This window comes from Anser cygnoides, chromosome 2 (assembly GCF_040182565.1).
Source record: "Anser cygnoides isolate HZ-2024a breed goose chromosome 2, Taihu_goose_T2T_genome, whole genome shotgun sequence".
Classification (NCBI taxonomy): Eukaryota; Metazoa; Chordata; class Aves; order Anseriformes; family Anatidae; genus Anser; species Anser cygnoides.
The window spans coordinates 3,577,870-3,599,386 of NC_089874.1; the positions used below are offsets into that span (position 1 = coordinate 3,577,870).

At 37.7% G+C, this 21,517-nt stretch overlaps 1 protein-coding gene across 6 annotated transcripts in view; it reads right to left on the bottom strand.

Annotated features, from left to right (window-relative positions):
• Positions 1 to 746: 746 nt before the first annotated feature.
• NKTR (natural killer cell triggering receptor) overlaps positions 747 to 21,517 on the bottom strand; it is a 41,474-nt gene continuing 20,703 nt past the window's right edge. For 3 of the 6 annotated variants that reach the window (XM_066991383.1, XM_066991386.1, XM_048062316.2), the window contains 11 exons: positions 16,103 to 16,132; positions 15,129 to 15,274; positions 13,931 to 14,153; positions 13,231 to 13,386; positions 11,964 to 12,051; positions 9,963 to 10,108; positions 6,042 to 8,966; positions 5,705 to 5,800; positions 5,324 to 5,383; positions 4,641 to 4,739; positions 747 to 3,178 (listed from right to left, as the gene is read on the bottom strand). In XM_066991383.1, the coding sequence (XP_066847484.1) occupies positions 3,100 to 3,178; positions 4,641 to 4,739; positions 5,324 to 5,383; positions 5,705 to 5,800; positions 6,042 to 8,966; positions 9,963 to 10,108; positions 11,964 to 12,051; positions 13,231 to 13,386; positions 13,931 to 14,153; positions 15,129 to 15,274; positions 16,103 to 16,132 (4,048 nt within the window). In that variant the 3' untranslated portion in view covers positions 747 to 3,099. The remainder of the gene's footprint in view (positions 3,179 to 4,640; positions 4,740 to 5,323; positions 5,384 to 5,704; positions 5,801 to 6,041; positions 8,967 to 9,962; positions 10,109 to 11,963; positions 12,052 to 13,230; positions 13,387 to 13,930; positions 14,154 to 15,128; positions 15,275 to 16,102; positions 16,133 to 21,517) is intronic. The other 3 variants (XM_066991387.1, XM_066991384.1, XM_066991385.1) reach the window with 3 other exon arrangements.

The window sequence follows — 21,517 nt, forward strand, 5'->3', positions numbered from 1 at the left end:
TACCTTGAATTCCCATTTTTACACCTTTTATTGCTACGGCTCACATCACCTGGTGTTACTTCTTTCTCCTGCGTGGAGTTTCTTGTGCTGCCTCCCCCAAAGCCATGTTCCCACGTCTGGGAAATGCCAGGTCAGCCGGATCATGCTGAGACCTAAATTAAACAGGGCAACACCTCCGCTTGCCCTCGCCCATAAGGAAATCCATTTTTTAAACCTTAGACCAAGGCAATTCATCTTTCCATTAGGACAGAGCTGGCATATCCAATGAAATCCAGTTTCCCTGGAACAGAAGGTCTGCAAGACTAATGGATTAGCGTGCTGAGCCATTACATCTGCTGACTTCAACCGACACCACATCTCCCATGTGCTACGGAAACGATGTGGGAATGTAAATTTGGGAAAGAATATTTAGCAGGGCAGTTAAACTCCGCACATTCAGAGATTTCCGCCAAGATCTGTTAAGTGTATCTGTTCACAAAGGGTAAGAAACTGTCACGTACCGTGAGGAAACGGCGAGACCTCAAATCACTTGGAAATTTCAAAATATTTGTTCCTCCGATGACTATTACGTAAACCTAGTGCGGAGTCCTGCAGAGGAATTGTTCTCTATCTAGGTCAGGAGAAGGAAAGACAACTTGCAGTCTTGCAAGGGACAAGCAGCTACAGAAATTGAAGCGCATCTCTCATTTTCCTGTACGTTTCCCTCAAGCAGCAAATGGATTTTTCCAGATTTAGAGAAAACAGCATTTGCAGATATGTACAAAAGTTTATTTTACAAACAGCAACTACTTTTGAATAACAAAATTGCAAAAACAGACCGACATTAGAAAACCAGCTCCGTGGTGCATTTTCTATTTGAAGCACAATTTAACAGAACTCACCAAGTAAAAATACTTCCCCCCCTTCCCTCACATCCCTCCCCAGCCATCTACCAGATGGAACTTCTTTATAAAGCTTTAATTCAAGATACGAAATAGACATCGGTAACATTGCAGCGATTCTGGACAACTACAATTGATTGACAATATATCTATTTCGCTACCTTTTCCTCGCCTTAAAAAAAAATCAACTTAGATCTGAAATGTGACAAAATCAGATTCTGGAGCAATTTAGTTTGAGGAAACGTTGAGTGACAACGCTTACGTTTGTAACTTTTGTTACACCACTAGCCCACTAGTGCTATTTTCTCTGTAGGGGAAAAAACAAATTACTTAAAACTACGGAACTGTGACAAACGTTACCTTGAGTTAGCAAAGAAATATTTATTTGAGACTCTGAAATGGCTGCTACCGTTCAAAAAGAAATCTGCAAACATACTGATTTGAGTAATGCATTTGAACATTAAGTACATTTATAAGAACCTTACAAAATACTGATTTGAAAGGACTACGTGCAAGCAGTTTTTCATTGAATTACAAGCGCAGGAGTTTAAGTTCAGGACTTTGGGTTCTTCTAAAAAGGGGGAAAACTGTGTGACAGATTCCGTTTTAGGAACCTGTGCACAAATGTCTTATTTAGCTGGTCATGTACAGACGTGCAGGGCATCATCAGTCTTCAAATTTCACTTTGAGCTTTCTTTTCATGTTTCAGAAGTGTACCAAAAGCTAATTCGGAGTAGCTTAATTCAATAAAAAAAACAGTATGAATTGATGTCTAAGCAAGAAATTACTACTTTTTATTTTCAAAGCTGTTGGGTCCTGATGAGATTAAAAAGTCATTTTCAAGGTTTGAAAACATTCAAGAAAACTAAAGCATCTCAAGGTATTACAGAAAGTCAGTAACGAAAGTAGTTATAGTACAACAGTACTCATTAGCTCTAATAAAGCTACGTTAGTATGTTTTTGTTTTTACTACAGACCCCGCTTTTCAGGGTACGACATTATGCCATTAAAAAACGGTCTCTTAGTATACAACTTTCTAAACACTGAAAAACTTTATAAATGATTTTAAATTGACTCAGTCAGAATATTGCAAAAAAATTACACTCTTCAGCTTTAAGTCTATGTTTTTTGCAAGCCATTTACCTGTAACATGTAGTCATTTTTGGTATTAAACTTCGCTTGGAAAGTACTTTCCACACTTTATCAGGCATCCCAGTATTTTCGTAGTCATTTCACTTTAACAATATATAATTCAGGACCTGCACACTGATATTGCCTCTGGCAAATGGGATACATCTACAGACATTTTATAAAGGAACCATTATGGTTTATTTTCTCAAAACTTATCGCTTACGTTTTTAAGAAGTGTTTTGAACAAACTCATATTCAAGTTTACACCATTCAACTTCAAAATGTGTTGAAGTACGCCAAGCGCAGCCGTAGGAATTTAAGTGGGACTGCTCAGAAACACTTCTTTAGCCTCTAAAGAATGCTGCAATTTAACACAAACTTGGCTTTTAAATGCAAAAGTTTAGACAGGTTGGATTTTGAGATCAAAACTAACTCATCACACTTTCGCTCGCTGCTTGTCAGTTTGACAATTCCTGTTGTGTGTAACCTCACCCTTCTGAGCAGACTTCTGTAACACCACAGCACAGGAAGGATTAAGACATCGTGGCAGTCTTTGTTTTCATCAACTAGCTGCTGTATATACACTCTATATAACGCAACAGTCACAAAAGACAGCATGGAACCCACCTTCCAGCTCTAAAAAAAACATTTTAATAAACTAGAAATGCCAGCCTTTGTAAGAAGTTCTTCACAGTTTTATAGTTGCTAACGTATTGAACAGTAACAGGCAGAAAGCCTTAAGGTGTTTATAAACATACTTGAAGACAGTACTGGTTGCTGCACCGAGAAAAGTGGCGTCAGCAAACTCACCTAAGTGTCATTCATGGCTTGGAAAATCCGATTCGAGGAAATAAAACCCTTTTTTTCTATTTTGTAAAAGTAGCGTTTGACATAAAAAACAGTTGAGTTGAGCTTCAGTACTTCTCTCCTTAAGTATAGTCAGTCAAGTGAGTTCACTGATAAATGGTAAAGTTTCAGCTAGCTCAGTAAACATCCTTCAACTTCACTTGTGACATCCTCAGAACAGTTCTGTTTTTAAACATAACACTGACAAACTTATTAAATACAGTTTCAATCAAAGACATTTTCAGCTATACCCACTGCTTTCACTGGGACTTCGGTTGTTGGAGTAACTGCGATCACTTTCACTGTCAGAGCCATACGATCTACAAAGAAAAGATTGAATTCTTCAAAATTTTATTTTGAGCTTTAAATTCAAAATTGCATCATGTCAAAAAATTGAGGCAGATGCACGAGACAAGAAGAAAACAGTCATGTATATAACAACTGAAACATACAATAATGGACACTCAAAATTAGTCATTAACTTTATGTGCCGAATACCCTGTGCAACTCAAGTCAAACTGTGATTGTAACTATAAGATTTCCTCCTTTCATCAATACAGCTAAGAAATCATCCAAAAAACAGCTAAGTTTTTGTTAATGCTACCAGCTGACTAAGAAGTATATTCTAACAAATACAGTTTTATTTCTCAACCAAAATGATTTTGCAGCTCCTTGCCTTTACATATTGCAATTTGAAGTTCGAAGAAGGATCTGAATAATTAGGCTCCATAACAACAACAGGAGCGTGTGAGTGTCTGCAGAAGGGAAATAATACATTCAAATGTTCTGGCTTATCCAAACCAAAAGAATTCCAAGCTCAGCACCTGGCCAAGCATAAAGAAATGGTACAGATTGTTTCAGATAAGCCACAAAACATATTCAAATTATACAGAATGAACTTTAATTAGACATTTTCTAGCCTCACGCCTGTAAGGGAAGCTTTCTGAATGGATAGGCATATCCTAATCAAGCATTGTTTCTCTGATGCTTCCCGACATCCCAAAACACGGATTTTGGAATGATTTCCACACTTTTCATTAATATAATTAATTTCCCCTCCGACACATGAAGAAGTTGTCTTACTGTCAGAATCTGATGAGGAAACGGGTGACACCAGAGTCCATTAAGAGGTGATACTACATCATGAAAAAACGAGTATGAAAACAGCAGAGGATGAAAATTTACAGCAGCCAGATACCTGTCTGACTTACTGCTGAAGTTTATGCCCTATATAAAGATCGCATTCTACTTCTATCTCTGTTGAAATGTGCTCACTTGTACCTATGGTAATTCCCCTGGACTGAGTAGGATAATTTAGCTTAAATTTATAGTAGTGCAAACAGTGACACCAGAAGCACACCAGATTTGCTGGTTAAGATGTTCTTTCAAAACATGTTCTAGGAAGTTAAAAATTAATTCTGGATAGCGCTGTAATTTTTCACTTCCTCTGCAGATGCTTTTTGGCTAGACTGCAAAAGTGGTTTTTAAAAAAAAAAAGTATTCACCATCCAATGGAATTCTTCGCATACCAGGTAGCTTTTAATTTGTAACAGGGCACCTGATTTAAATCTTAAGAGCTAGTTCACTGCAGGATTTTAAAAACCACTTAAGGGCAGCATTATTAAAAAATTATATGCTTACTTTGAACATGTACGGATTTATATATGCAATATATTTTTATGGTTGGGGAAAGAGACTGTAGTCTTCATGAACTTAAAGTACGTACTTTGCAAATTCTTTTGCATAAATATGGTATGAGAGACATGCAAGTAAATAACATACCTGGATCGCCTATCGTAACTTCTAGATCTCCGATAGCTGTCACTCCTTTTACTTCTACTTCGGCTTCTGCTATAGTAACTATCATACGTGTATGACCTGCTTTAAAGGGAAAACAAAGTCATTGTAGATTTACAGTTCCTTGCCTAAAATGTCAATTATTTCAAATGCATGACACTTAGATGCAAAGAGATGTATCGCCATATAGAATTTACTCTTGAAGGATGGGGAAAACAGGGTAATTCTAAGTTTTTGTAGAAGTTTAAATACCAGAATTCAGTATTATCAAAACAACATTAAACTTATTAATCTACAAGAGACTTAGTAAGCATTTAAAGTTTCGAGTTTTCACCACAAATGGTATGTGAAATAAAAACTTGCTTTCAGAGGTATTAACAAACAACAAAATTATTCCCATTTATATTTCATTTTTATATTCCATTTAACAATAAAGGGAAATGTGCTCACCATTATTTATGCCATACCATCCCCTATCACTGTAACACCAGTATGACTTGGTTATTTTCCAAGCGTCTCATTTATGTTATTCTTGCTTTGGTTGCTCTCAAAGTTGCTAACACGACAGTACATTTTTAAATGGCACAGATGCAGCGGTACTCTTACACTAAGATATTTTTACAGTAAATACATTCATTTCAGAGTTGGTACAGAACTACAATCCATACCTGGATCGGCTGTGATGACCATAGGAACTACTTCTTGATCTGCTTCTACTATAGGTTCGACTGACAAACAAAAACAAAACACTTTGTGTTAAGTTAATCAAGAACAAGTGCTGAACAGGGAAGAAGGGGAAAGAGGAGGGGAACATGATTTTCTCAGAATTCCTTACTCATACTGTAAAACATGAAATACAATTCCTTTTCAGTAACAGGAAATTTCAAAATCTGATTGTTTTAACTTGCATGTTTCAAGCAGATGCTTCAGACAGCAGCATGCGCTGCTAAGCCCATTTCCAACTTGCTCAGAGACTGAAGCATCAGGGTTCTGGGCACCATTTACTGGTCTGCTAATACACCTCAAAATTAACAATTAGAGAAACTTACCTACGACTCTTGTAACTGTGGTAGGAACTACTTCGACTTCTTGACCGATCTCTACTATACCAGCCTCTGCTTCGGCTTCTCGTATAGCTTCTTGACCTACAATCAAGAAACAATGTTTGAAAAGCACAAAACAGAATAACTCAAGTGAAGAGCACAAGAACACGGGAAGCAAAAGCATTTTAAACCTTTATCTTTCAAGCTAATTATTTATCCCATACGTGCTAAAATATACAGCGTTGTTTAAAAGAAAAACATAAGCTGAGATCAAGAAAAACGTGCCTGGAGAATATTGGGAACTTTCAAGTTAACACAAAGAACAGGAACATGAATGCCTTACCTATACGAATATGTAGAACTTCGGGATCGACTTCTGGAGTGGCTGTAAGACAGAGACCTTGTTCGGTGTCTGGATTTAGATTCAGATTTACTTCGTGACCTACTGAGACTCCTGGATGGGCTATTGTCATCTCTACTTGGAGACTCTTCCTCACTGGAACTTTCTTGGTTCCTCGGCCTTCGATTTAGCCGTGCTGTTTTCCTAACCTCATCAAACAGAGATCCAGGCCTTACTTTATTTTTAGCTTTTATTTCAATCCTTAAACCTGCTGGTTTAGGCTCTGGTGCTGAAGCTACGTTCTTTACTTCTGTGGCAGTACTAATTGTAGCTGGTTGCAAGTTACCAACGCCTTGCAAAGGCTTCCATTTATTATCGATTGGATTGCTTTGTGTATTTTCAGTGATTTCACTTTTTAAACTACAATCTTTAGTGTTAGACACAGGGACAGAGTTGTTTTCTTGCTTCACTGTTTCTTTTTCTTCTTTAATATTAACAAAGTCTATAACATTGTTTCCTAATTTGACAGCGTCTTGTTCAGGAGGCTGTAAATCTTTGTTTGTACTAGCACTTAAAGCCTGAGGTTTGGCAGTGAGAATGACAGGAGATGTGTCCACAACCACCTTCCCTGGTGAGTTACGGTCTGGAGTGCAAATCTCCATGTTGTCATCTGTCTGAACAACATCTTCCAACCCATTCTGGTTACCTTCCTCAACATGTTTAGTCTCATTCTTGCAAGCAGTCACTTTTATTCCTGAGTTTAAGATATTGGCTGAAGGGTTTGGATCAACCTTATCTTTATTAAGGTTACTGTGATCTGGTGAGGCATCAGTAGTGCTTTTACCTGGAAGGTTTTCATCCGTACAAGGCTTTTCACCATTTCCCATTTTGTCTTTGACTACTTCATCCTTTTCAGAAGCTTGCTGTTTTTTATCCTTTACGTCCCTGGTAAGCTGCTTTTCTTTTTTATCATCCTTGATAACTGGCTTTTCATTTATATCATCATCATCCTCTTCACCAAACTCCAGCGGGGGCTGCCAATGAAACATTTCTTTTCGTTTCTGAACTTTGTGTTTCTTCTCCTTTTTTCCTTTGGATTTTTCTTTTGCTTTTTTGGAGTGCGATTTTTTAAGAGTTTTTTTTGATTCATGTTTGGCCTTTTTTGACTTTCCTCTAGTATTTGTTGAGCTAGAATGAGAACTCCCAGATTCGGAAGATGACAACTGCTTGCTCATCTTCCACGTACAATCAGAATCCAGATAGCCTTCTGAGGAATTTGATTTTTTTATCCTTTTGGTAACGCTAAGTTCTGTATCAGATCCTGATGTGGCCTCTCCTTCCTCTTTACCAGAGGAGGGTCTGGAATCTGCCCTACTACGCCTAGCCTCTCCTCTCTCTGAGTTCGATTCAGAGTCCCATTTGCTACCTGAATAGGATTTTCGTTTACTTTTTGCACCACCTCTAGGTTGCACAGATGATTTCTCTTTAATGGCTTTGTTTTTAGAACGATCAGCATCCTGTTCACACTTGGATTTCTCCTCCCCTCTCACCAAACTTAAGTTGCTTTTATCCTGTTGCTGAGCATCTCCTTCCAACTGAAAATGGCCTTCTTTTTCTTGGGCTCCTTTCACTTTGCCGGAATGCTCACTGTCAGTAGAGAAGTCAGAAGACGATAAACTGTCACTCTCTTTCAGTCCTTGAGAAGACTCGTCGTAGTCTTTTGTACATTTATAAGGGAGAGTGCTTTCAGAGCTTGTTTCCTGCCTTAGTTTAAGGGACCGAGCGTTCTGATCACCCGATGTAGATTTTCTTTTGCTTCTGTGCCTATCGTCATCACTAAGGGAGTAATAAGATGTTGACTCACTATAACCCGACCTGTCACTGCGGTATTTACTCGGTGACGGTGATCTGCCAGAAGAACGAGATTTTGTTCTTGAGCTAGACAGACTTCTAGACCTCGTGTAAGATCTTGAGTATGACCTGCTCCGGGAGGACCTGCTTCTCGATCGCGGCCAACTATCCGAGCTTCTATCGCTACGATATTTGGAATAACCACTTCGGTCACTATCTGAACTCCTTTGTCGTTTTCGGAATGAGGAAGAAGCGTTAGCCTCTTTAACAACTACACTATAATTAGTTTGGGTGGGTATTAAATGGGTTGTTTTAGCTTTCATTTCCTGAATTCGCTCATAGGATGGCTTCCATGGTTTCTGCCCAGGCTTCCACCTTGAAGGTGGTGGGCTATCACTTAAGGGTATGACAGGGAGGCTTTCTGGGACAACCGGTGGTACGACGACTTTATCTGTCGGCAGTACAACTGCTCTTACAGGGTCAGCAGTCTTGTTCAGCTTGTTTTCATTTAATCGTGTCGAAGTATTTCGTGGAGAGTTGGAAACAGTCTTTTGATGCCTAGGGCTAGGACTTGATCTTGATCTGCTTCGGGAACGTGATGATTTAGAGGCTGATCTTGATCTGGAACTTCGAGAATAAGACCTTGATTTAGACCTAGATCTGGACCTGGACCTGTAGTATGACCGAGTGTCTCTGCTTGATAAAGTTGATGAACTCTGGTCTTCCTTATCAGATTTAGACCAGTCTCTTCTGGATGAATGTCTAGAAGATGATGAAGAAGAACGAGACTTCCTCTCACGATCACAAGATGACTTCTTCCTCCTGACGAAGGAATGAGAGGATTCCACATCTGACGAAGCTGATGTTTTCTTTTTTTTCATTTGCTTGTGCTTCTTGAAATGCTTCTGCTTTTTAGACTTCTTTTTATGTTTCACTTTCTTTTTCTCTTTTCTGTGCTTTTTGTGGTGGCTGGAATATCTCACAGTACTCAGATCAGAATAGCCGTTATGTGACCAAGATCTTGATCTCCGTGATGCACTTCTTTCATCCCATCTGCTTGTACACGGGTCACTCAACCTTAAAAACAAACAAGCAAGCCCCACGCTAAGTGGAAATTCTGTAAGAACTTCGTAAGTATTTTCCCCTCTCCCTGTCCCAAGGCAATTAATGAGGTTTATGAACTATACAAATCCCTGCATTTACCACCAGACAACTGTGTTTTGAATGAGCTTGTTACACTTGTTTTAAGACATGGAATTACAAGACTATGAAGAAAGCTACCACTTCTCTGTAAGAGATGAATCCGACATCACCACCGAATTGTGCACATTGTAAACCCACACAAAGAGATTTAATCACCCTAGTCCACATCATTTTGAACTCTGCAACTATGGGATTTATAAACTATGTTTAAATGTATTTTTTAATCACCTTATTTAGGTACTATTTAGCTAGTACAAATCAATAAATTGTATGCACTCAGTATATAAAAATGGTTTGGTAAACATTTGCAATTTTTCAATATGTTCTTCAGTTCTGCATTTGGGGTTTATCTAACATTTTGATACAAGCTCAGATTATCAAGTCATCAGAAATTCTGGAAAGTCAGCTACATTGCAGAGCTGGTAACAGTAAAAAGAACATGAAGCTAAAACTTAATATAGGCTTTGTGGATTTGGTTGTCTTACTTATTATCAAAAAAACAGTTAACCAAGTTCAAGGCTAAAGGAAATCTGACGTGACTATCTCAGAGGAAAGCAGTAGGAAATTGGACAGGTAAATTAATTTCTTCTTAATCATTGAAGATAGTACCATCAGAAATAACTACTCTGTGACCTTACGCTTTTTCAGCACGTGTTGATCTGCTGTCACATCACCAAAGAAGAAAAGTTATAGGAAATATTACAAGAAAGATTCCATTTAAATTCAGAACACTGGAAGTGGGAAGATATTAAATACAAAGATAGTTTTACGCATTTTATTCAGTCAAACAGGAATGACATGGAACAGCTATATAACCTATTATTGCTTGTGTTAAAAAAAATCATTTTAAATGTGCAGTAAGGATCTTACTTATCGCCTTTACTCCACTTTTCTCCACTAGGTGGTCTATATGTTCGTAATCTCTGCATTTCCTCTTTCCAGTGCGGAGGAGTCTCACTACTCTCATCATCATCGGATTCAGAACATGACCGCGATCGAGGTGGGGTGTGATACCGCTATAAAACCAAAGAAAGACAATTACTTTTTATATTATACAGCCTCCTTTAAAGAAAAAAATATATTCTGTATCTGGTACCTTTCATACAAGTTTTGCATGCATCTTCATAACAAGCCAGACAATGTTATTTACACAAAGGGCAGGAAGAACACAAATTCTGAATTCCCTGCCAAAGATATCCACTTTTGGTATGCATATATGCTATAGGTGAGCCTGATTACATAGCTAGCTGTCTTTTCATACTCTGAGGGCACTTCTCAAAGCCTGAGAGGGGCCAGCTAACCTGTTTTTCCAAAACATAAAATGCAAAAATTAGGAAGTCAAGTTCTCTTTACATTACACTTTTTGGAATAACACAATTACAGCAGATAACCAAACTTCCCCCCTCCTCCAGGATACTAAAGCACAGATGTTTCAGTTCAGTTAGCAGATACTTAGCTGCCTGTAATCATAAAAACAGGCTCTGTTTCAAAAGTCACTGCTGTTCAGCCCTTCAGAAATGGGCAGTTTAAGACATCTGTTAAGCAAAAAATCTTTCAAAAAAGTGTAATGAAGCTTCATGCTAGAAAATGATGCTTAGGCACAACATTTAAAAAGGTAAGAAGAGTTTTTTCTGCAGCAGCAGAAAAATGGTCATAATATTGCCAAGTCATTATTTTCCATTACCCAGTTGGATACACACTTAGGTAACTCATACGAGGAAATTAGATGCTCCTTGACTCAATTAACAAAGAAGAAAAACATCTGGGTTTTACTCAATTATTTTGAGCCACTTATAAAATAAGCGATATGTGGAAAAAAAACCTAGACTGTCTCCCAGAATAAAAAGAGAAAGATGAATGCATTGGTTTACATAGAATTCATTTAAGAAATATCTTCTTACTTTCTCCCTCTTCAACTGACTGAAAATCAACAGTTTTGGGCCCCGTATCATGGACTGAAGAAGGGATGAGAAAACTTTTGCTTAAGAACAGTGGCACTAATGCAAAAGCAAAAGTTACCAGAGCACTGAAATAGGAATGAGAGCTAAAGAAGCAGTGACAGCCTTCACAAAGTAGGAAAAAAACGGACTGTGCAGTTGCAAAAAGCCTTCTGTCCAAGCATGGCAAAATAACTTCTTGCTGTGCACTGTTATCTGAAATTACACAGACTTCATCTCAGGCAGGAGAGCGGATGAAATTTGGCAAACTATGTTAACTAGCTAGAAACAGAAACAAAAGATATACTTAAACTGTTAGTTCTGCTTTTTGACATTTTGACAAGTGATTCTGCCAGTGTTGCCAGAAAAATTGTTTATCAGCAACATATGCACAATTAGACACTGTAAGTATATCTCTTGTCCTTCCAGTTCTGTTATGTCAGAAAGGGCTGTACATACTTAGGACACTTCAGAACAGCCTTGTCTGCTGTTATACAGAAACAGTCCTAGTGCTCAGGAGAAACAGTGAGGAAATCCAAGCAATGGAGAGAGTAAAAGCTTGTCTTTTCTCATTGCTTCAGATCTTGCAGCTTGCCTAGGATGAACCTTTGCTGACTTCATTTCAGTCTTTACAAAGAAATAATTTTATTCTTATGTTTGAAGCTACTTCTTACGGCTGACACTACTCTTGTAGCTGGGTAAGCCTTTGTTTTCCCAAACAATGCTTAGGCAAGAAGACATTAAGAAGAAGGATAAGGAAAAAGCACTGCAAAATGAACTACTTGGCAACAAGATTTCAACCTTCTAAGCTTGAATCTACTGTAGGTCAACAACAGTTACAGTGCCACACAAAGCCTTCAAGGAAATTCAAAGTTCAAAGCTCAAGGTCAGACAAGATACTTTGGGTGAGAGGAAATAAGAGTAAGCCACATACTATTGTGCCTCTTCCTTTAATTTTTCGTCCAGATTTAGAGACTGATGGTTTCTGGTCGGTTAGAACTGGTGTAGCATCAAGAAGCTTCCTAAAGAAATTAATAAAATATGAGCGTACACAAAAAACACAAGCAATTTTATCTTAAACTTAATTTTAAATTAATCATGCAAAGTATCTTAATCACCTATTTTGATATGGCAGAACTGAGAATTTAGCAACTGGCTTTCCAAGAAGCAAGCCAGCCACACACAGACCTGCGATGAAAGCCAATCAATACATACTGGTTTTCAACCAGCTCTGCAGATCTGACCTGCCTTTGTGATAAATAAAGGCTAACAATGAACTTCCAAAGTACTCTGATACAGCTTTTCTAAAGCAGCTAACTTATGTTTAGTGGACGAACGGTAAAGATGACATGGAAAGAACAGTTTCAAGATCGCAGCAGTTACACAACAATGCCTTAGCAGACAGAGTGGCAGGTCATAACAGTCCCCAAGTTCTAAAGCCTTCTTTCTTTCCTCAGCAAGAAGTAATTCAGTATTCCTTTTTACACAGTTTGAAAGAAGCAGATACAAAAGCTTTGAAAACATGAGTAAAGAAGAAAGAGCTTACAGCAGACTATACCTGAATTAAAACAAATAAAGTGATTGGCTTTTAGAGATGCCCAGGAGTGTGCTATATTAACTCTTCTGAATCCAAAGGTGAAGAAATTTGATAGAAAAAAAATTACAATTGGGTAGGCATGCAAAACAAATTGAAAGCAACTTGTGAATGCATGACTTCCTTTCTACTAAGAATATGTATTTTCTCCTATTCTAAAAAAATCAAACTGCTGTAAGATTCTGTTTGACTGATTTTGCACTAAAGTTTGACCCTTTAGTCTAAGGAAATTGAAAAATTACCTCTCCTACTGAAGTTTACCTTGCAATCAAATATCGGCTATATTTTACATTGCAAAATTTTCTCTGGAATTAACGAACCTTGTTTTTCTGCATCACCTGTAACTGTGTTTAAGGTCAAAATATGCGTGACCCTTAAGGACCGATGAAAGTATTTTATGAGTTTTCACTGAAAAAAACTGAACCACATTGAAAGGAAAATTCCAAAGAAAAACAGTAAACAGGACAGGTAAATTGCCTCATTTAGAAATTCTGACACTATAGCCATCCCTTGCTGTAAGTTCTGGTAAAATAATGTTAGTGAGAAAGTTTTATGCATAGTTTCTACCATGAACGTCAACACAAAAATAAAACTCAATGTTCCTTACGGCTCAGGTTCTGCATTGACAACAGGCACATCTCTTCTTAGCAAAAATCTATTTTCAGGCACTGGGGGAATTTCTTCAGGACGTACGACAGGCTTATCCCTCTTTGTGCTAACATCAGCTGCTTTTTCTGTTACATCGCTCTTGTCAGAAAGGCTGCTAGGAGGAAAAATAAGTTTATAAATAAAAATCAATGACAAACACCACCGTTCAGGTTCCCACAATAAGCCCATGTGATGCAACAAGCTTTCAGATGACTTAGAAGGTGTTTCATTAACAGCTCATTTTAAGCTAAAGGAAGGACAGTGCGTTATTAGAAGTAAGGTTCAGTTCTCACACTACAGCAAACAATTTTGCTTTTAATTCGCCATTTGTCATAAAATATTTTTAAAATATAAATCAAGTATGAATCAAAGGTCTCTATTTGCCTAACATTACATTAACACAGGTATAGCAAATCCCAAACGCTTTAACATGCTAGACATTTATTTCAAAGTTACTCTACATTCTATCTACAAAGATCTTTAACTGTTTCATAGAAAAGTCTACCCAACAAGCTCAGCTTTAGTGATTTGTTTAAAAAAAAAATCGAAATCCAAACTTACAGAATAAAAGCACCTTCATATTAATTGCTTAAGTACTTCACGAAAAAGCAAAATTTATCAAATTCCTCTGACATTCTTAAATTTGAGAAAGTAGTCACCATCTTTGGTTTGAGGTTCGCTTGCATCTTGAATCCTCTTTTTTCCTCTCCTCCTTTCTCCGTTTTCTTGATTGTTTTGCTTTAGCTCTTCTTTTACGCTTTCTTCTTCTGCTTCTTTCATTTTCAGCTTCGCTTTCAGATGAACTTTCTGAAGAGCTTGATGCACTGGAGGAGGATTCGGACTCTTCTGATTCAGAACATACTTTCTTCTTCTTCTCCAAAGCTTAGAAACAGATATTATAATATTTACAGCGTGCACATATGCATGTAACACGTAGTGTGTATATAAATATAACACAAGATATACGACTTTATAGATGCGAATACACACGTGCTTCTCCAGAGGATCTGTGTGTAAACCATGAGCATTTTTTTTTTTAACAGTAAGGTTTGTTAAAGAACAATTATACGGATTTATTGTGCCGTGTAAACCAATAAAGTTACACAGATATTTTCCAACAAAGATGGTTGTAAAAAACACCTTCAGTGAACTGTAAGAACCTCCATGCACAGCTTCTGCCATCTAAGATACTGCAAAGCCAAAGCATTTTTATGATAAGCCATACACTGAAATTTATAACTGAAGTTAAACATCCACATGTGCCAAGCTTTGCCATCCTCTCCTTTCTGCATTCCCACACTTTTACATTATCTTTCCTCGGATTCTCTCCGCAGGACATAAAAAACACATTATCCTTGAGGAAAGTCAAAACTAAAGTTAAAATATCCTAACTCATAACAACCTGAAGCTTTACAGCACCTGTCCAAAGACATATCTAACACCATCTATTTCCTATGAATTCTCACTAAAAGGTAAATTATGTTGACTATGTTTATGGCAGATATTAACTTGACATATTTTATAATAAACCTTCGGAAACTGCACAAAATTCTGCATCAAGAATAGCTTCTGTTTAGATTACCGTCCTTCAAACTCAGAAAAATAAGTCAATTTCTTTTGAGTATGTCACATGAACCTAAAAAATTAATTAAGGAGACCAGGAAGCAGGCATACGTTTTCTAAAGCACAAAGGTTTAGGTCAGAAAACCTTTTCCCTTGCTGTGCCTTACTCACCTACGCCAACCTTTAAGTTTTAAGGGATTGTTAGAACTAAATTAAGATTCTAGATGCTGGCATAATTTTTATACTCTGAAAAAAATGTCAACATTCAATTAACTTCAGCATACGTATGCTTACCATCCTTTGCTGGTTTCGTAACAAGCACCCCACAGTCAATAACTCGTACATCTGCATAGGGTCTACTGGCAGTATCGGTTTTCAGATTTTCTATTTGCTCTATTACTTCAAAACCAGAAATAACCAGTCCAAAGACAACATGTACGCTGCAGAAATAAAACATTTGGGAAGTACAGCATTTATATCTCGCTTTTTCTCCGATGAATTTCAGATTTAAAAAGTCATTCTGAAATAGAAACATTCAGCTTCACTGGCATCGACTGGCCCTTAAAAGATATTAAAAAAATCTTATTTTTAACTTTATTACTTTTATATTTCCAACAGTAAGACTTCATGTAATGGAGGTCTGCTCAGGTTCAACATGATGTCATTCTACTCTCTTCTAGCAGGCACTAAACAGGTCATAATTTCTCATCCACCTTACTTTTGAAATTTTGTGTAATAGACAGATCAAATACAGACAGCACAGAAGCACAGCTTTCCCCAGAAAAAGCATTTTTAGGTCTACGCAATCTCAGCCTACGCGTTCCCACTGACATTGAAGGTGCAATTATTAACAAATCCCCAATTCTGTTCTACTGCCCCACAGTCCTCTTTCCTTCCTCCAACTGCCATATAACTTGCACTTCCAGGAACTTACATATTCTGGAGATAAAACAGGTCACAAAAAGTACTATAAAAACATGTTAAACTTGACATTTCAACTTGATTTGGGGGCTGAGGGCAGCAACCAGATTTAAATAAATGAATATTAAGATCAAGGGCCTTCCAAGTTTTCAAATCGTTTTAGGAAATAAGTTGCAATTTGAAATATTTATAGAACTCAAATTTTAGTTTCCCATCTTTTTCTATCATATAATCTTTCACAGAAGTAAAAGTGTTTCCCCATCGCTGCCTACTGCCAACATGATACGCGAAGCCTCATGAATAAACTTGGAATTTATTCATCGCTGAAGAAACTATAAAGGACTTACCCATCGAGATGAGGAGCAGGCTTTGTTGTTCTGTTTGACAAACAGCGAGATGGTAAGATGGTAAAAAAAATCAAGGATTCAGATGAAGTAAGAGGAGAATGTCACAGAAAAAAAGGTGAAGGTAAGACAAAATAGTGAAAAAATCCAGTTACATACACGGAATTAAAAACCTCACAGATTACACATACAGGCCTTTTTTTTCCTTTAATCTTATCTTTTACATGAATTTTGTTTAAAGTTTAGCTAACTGTGCATACTTGAAAGTTGTACCAAATACCATTGGATGCATGCAATAAACAATATTCAAACGCCTTTACATACACGCTCAAATATAACTCACTAACATCTTTAATCGCAAAGATACAATTTGGAAATAAGTACTGGCCAACTAATGGAATTTAACGTTTCTGAAACTGTTCTTACATTACAAGGTCACTTTAAAGTCAGTTCTATTTAAAAAAGGAACAGGAAAACAGAGTTATCATACGTGATAGATTCTTTGCTTTTTTTTTTTTTTTTCCTATTTTATTACTTTCCATCTACTTGATTGGCCTCAGGACTCACAATACAAAGCAATACTACTTTAACCACCAAGACTACAGCAATTCAGCTCATAAGCTCACAGGCTTCCCCAAAGCAACAGTAGCACAATGCAAGCAGACATTATAAGGTACCCTATAACCTATTTCTGTGATGAATTCGGACTTTCTCCCTTTTTTTTTTCAGGTTCCCACGTTCAGCTGTTTCCAGCCCAAAGGGGAAACGCCACTGCACGACATTTTGCACAGAGGTGGTGGTGGTGGGAGCTACGCCAAATTTCCAAGCTGACTTTTAAGTGGGACAGCCAAGGCTGTGCATATGCAGCTGTATTTTAAGATTCACCTTTTTGGTGTCAATGCTGTGACCTCGTACCTTTCTCTGTCCTCTTCTAGAAGGGAAAGGAAATTAATGCGGGCATACCTAAGGGAGTAACGTTGCCCAGAGAACCAGGCTGCACAGACAAATTCAATGAGGAACATCAGAACTTGCATTGATCTTATATACTGGGGGAAACGAGGGGAGGTGAAATAAATGTCAATCTAATCTGCATTTGAAGCTATTTTATTATTTGAAAACATTCTCCCTCTCTTCCCGAGGCACTATTTTGACTTTCCAGCTTCCTTCCACTGTACTACACTCTCAAAAAAATAAAAATAAAAACCCCACAGGGCCCAGATGCTTCTCGTTGGTACAACAAAGTCAGGTTCTCACTGCTACAAGGAAATAACTCCAGATAAAGCACGTAGCTTCATTCTGGCTTTCAGCTAGGAGGCCACAGAGCACTGCAGTGCTGGGACACGTGCCAGAAGCTGGAACCGCAATCAGGAGTGCTTACACTCTGATTTTTCTAAGCTCCAAACACCGACCAGACCTTCTACTTCTGTAATCCTAAATATTACAGAAAACAAAGGGAAAGAAATGCTATCAAGAAGACGTCTCATCTCTCGGCAGCAGGGGCTGATCTTTGTTTTTCCCTCGCTAACCCAGCACGTGGCTACAAACGGAAAAAGTCTCAGAGCTTTGGGAGTTCGGTAAGCAAAAGTTAACTGCAATAACAACCTGCTGTTAGGTGAACGTTTTTGGCAGGCTTAAACGACAAAGCTGATTTAAAGTAGTGAAAAATAGAAGTGGGTTACTTCAGTGAAACCAACAGTCAACGAGTCTTAGCGTTTGGAGTTAGCTCGAGAAAGCAACAGGTTCAAACACGCCTGCTATGAATGCTGCAGTAGCGTGCTCCTGCCATGCTGCAGCAGCACTTGGAGGCCAATTGAGCAAATTATTTAAGCAAATTATTTAAGTACTTTCTTTGGCCTGGTCCTTGATAAGCAAGGAAATGGATGGCTGGTAACTAGCAAAGCCATTTAGTTTCTTTCATTACGCTGGCAATTTGATAGAGCGGACAGGATTTTTCTCATTTGCCTGGTCACGAAGTGGAAGCACACAGAAAAGCATTACCCAAAAGCAAACTTCTCAGATGCACAAGGAGGAGTCGGGCAACTTGCAAGACTTTCCACGGGAAGCAGAAACCAAACTCCTCCTTGTGCTTCTGAAAAGTTCCCTCATCGCGAGGTTAGGGCTGGAACACTGCAATCATTCTGCAAACATTTGCACCTTAGAAGACCACGTCAAAGCTCTTTTTGCCTATGTTCCACCTTACATTTCTTGAACACTGACTTCAAAACTGCCCCAGGAGAAAACCTACTTACTACTTCTGCACTACAGAAACCTAGTTAGGATAAGTCCCTCCCAAGAAAGAGTGTTTTATTAAAACATTTCTATACAGAAGTTTTACAATTTAAAACATTCAACATCTGCCTTATTATAGATGTTATTATCCGTGTTATTTGCAGAAGGACAAATATCTTTACTCACCCCCCAATTTAAAGAAAATTGGTTTAAGATATTGGTGAAGAGAAGAACATCTTTTCGATAAAAGCACCTTTTTTGCCCACCCCCCCCTAGAGCCTAAGACCTAGCAAAGGACTCAAAGCACGTAACAATATGATCAGAAAAACAAGAAAGATTAAAAACAGAAAGAGAAAAGAAAAGGACACAGCCTTAGAGGAATGAGACATTACCTTTGGAGCGCACGATGTAACACTGTTTCTGTAAATTTTACACAAAAATGGCAGAAATAAATTGTAATACATTTTCAGACAAAACTGAGTCTATGTTTTATTAAATACAAGTTTAAAATTAATATTAATCAAGTTGTATGCAGAACAAGGATGCCTAAAAGAGGGCTCTAAATTTTCTTTAGAATACAAGGTACTTTGAAAACTACAGTAAGTTCTCTTTAAAAACAAAAAAAACCCTACAGACATCGCCTGCTTGCATCCACTATTACACAGGAAAACTGTTAGAAAAGAGAATCCTCCCAGTCCCCTCTGAGCCTCAATCCAAGTGTTAGAACACATGCACAACTTTAAGCAGATGAATAACGGATTTCAATGGGTTTATTCACATGCTCGCAGTTACATAGGTGTTCAAATGCTCGTCTGAACCCAGTCCTAGGTAAATACTTCATAGGATGGCAGCCCGCAAGTGAAATGGTTTGGTTTACCAAATGAAACGTGTCAGTAAGTGCACAGCTTCTTATATTTCGTAGTTAGCTTGTACCTCCCTTGTATTATGAAGCTTTTCTAAAACTAAGAAAAAAAGGTGCTCTCTAAAACATGTGCAAAGCTATTATTGCTTGTGTTAAGAATTAGAGAAAAACAAAAATGCTGCAGGTGCAAAAGCACAAAGCACGTGCACCAGCTAATTCTGTACTTTTGCTCCGGTATAATTCTCACGAGCAGCTGTAACTTCAAAATACACTATCAGTTAAGTATAAATCTATGCTTTTTTTCCCATACAGACTATTAGCTCTGAATTATCTCTCTGCATATCTAAGCAGCGAAATGATCCATTTGTAACTTACTGCAAATATCATCCTATGAATGCTTCCACATGGGCTGTACATCTACGTAAACCTGACCAAACCAACAGGACCTGCTTACGTGACAAGTGCACATACATCGCCTCTGCTCAAGGATAACGTGAATTTTTTGTAGTTCTCTTTCATATTCCTGTAAACTGTTCAATAATCAGCTCAAAGTTATTTCATTCAAAATTAAAAAAAAAAAGCCTTGATTAGAAAAATACCTGGTTTGGGACACTGAAGGAAAAAAAACTTAGAAGTGAGCCACTTAATAAGCTAGTAACATTCAGAAATCACTTGTAAAATCCAACCCAAAAATCTTCACCATTGATTTTAGCCTTTAGCCATTTAGCAGTTCCAAGAAGTTAATTTATTTAAATTTAGTAACTAGACACCACCATACATTGAAAAGATTTTTGAACCAAAAAGCTATTTAGTTTGGAGCAAGAAAAAAAGCTTGAGAGCCACGTTAACTGACAATACCCTCAATATGGGGAAAAATAAATTCTAATGAATAGCAAAACAGCCTCAAATTTTAAATAGCTTTTAACACAAAGGCAAGAACTATTAGCTGTTTGAGCTGATAACGAACAAAACCTAGCATTCCTCGAAGTTGCAATATGAAGGTATCAGCCTCGGTAGTTTAGAGGAATACATGACTCTATAGCAAGGTGGTAAGTCAATTATACAAAGCTTCCAAGTGACAAAGAAGTTGTTTTTTTTTTGCCTCCTGTTGTTCTTTTCATGTCTCATTCTGCACATTCACTTTTCTACTTCTGTAGTAAATACAGCTCAGTAGATTTTGGATGACTTAACAGAAGCACAGTTACTTGTTAGCACTTGTAGAATCAGTAGACTCCCAAGTTTTATAGTGCTTTATATATTAATTTCCGTAAGGGTGGCACTTATTTTGTATTACAACTTACTAGCAGGCTGGGCGGGGCCACAGGCACAAGGGAGTTGCTCAAAGAGATGAGATAGCTTCATCAGATCAGCTCGTCTGAGAAGCAAAATACATTGCCCCAGAAGAACATCACCCAGCAAGTAATACAGTCGCTGAGCTGGAGAATCCAAGAACGGGCTGAATATTCCCCTTGGCTCTCAGTCTGTGACCTGAAGACCCCAGAGGCATTTCTGTAATACTCTAGATGCATCCCTTCACTCCCAGTAATAACAGTATATAACTTAAAAAAACATTTTCAACAACAGTCCAAAACAGGTGCTGGAATATACAGAAAAAGGAAGATGTTTCTAATGTGGTTCCTGTCAACGTCCACCCCATCCAAGAAATTCTGGATCTTAACATCAACATGGAAACAGGACAATTAAAAAAAAAGATTATCACGCTCAGGTTGTGCTTAGAACTCTTGTTAAGTAACTGGCTTTAAAAAAAAAGAAAGAAATTACTCACAGAAAAGAAATACATTAATAGTGGAGCTATCTGAAAATATAAATAGCTAATTTATAAACTAGGGTCTTACAAATGTCTTCAATACAAATCTGCAATAAAATGCTATAACAGACCCCTTTGGGTACAGAAAGTTGAAATTCCAGCATTTCACAAAGCCAGACAGCCTGTGTGTCCTTTCTGCTGGATCTCAGTAAGATGCTTCTCATCTGACTAGGTTAAGATACATGTGTGAATGACTTGGTATACGTAAAGTGCATATGCATGAAAATCTTAATCCTGCTGTAGCCAAACATTCTTCTTTTAACCTAACTGCTACCCCTATTCAAGTAGGAAAAAAAATAGTCAATGAGCATTAAACATAAGACTTCTGACATATACCTACTCCGGACTCTAGTTTTGCATCTTGCCAATTTCTACCCATGCTTTACATTTATTCTTCTTCAATTGGCATCACTGAGGCTTCCCAACTTCACTTGCACCGTTTTTTTTCGATGTCCAGTTCTCTACTGTTGCTTATGAATGCTTCAACACATTCACGCAT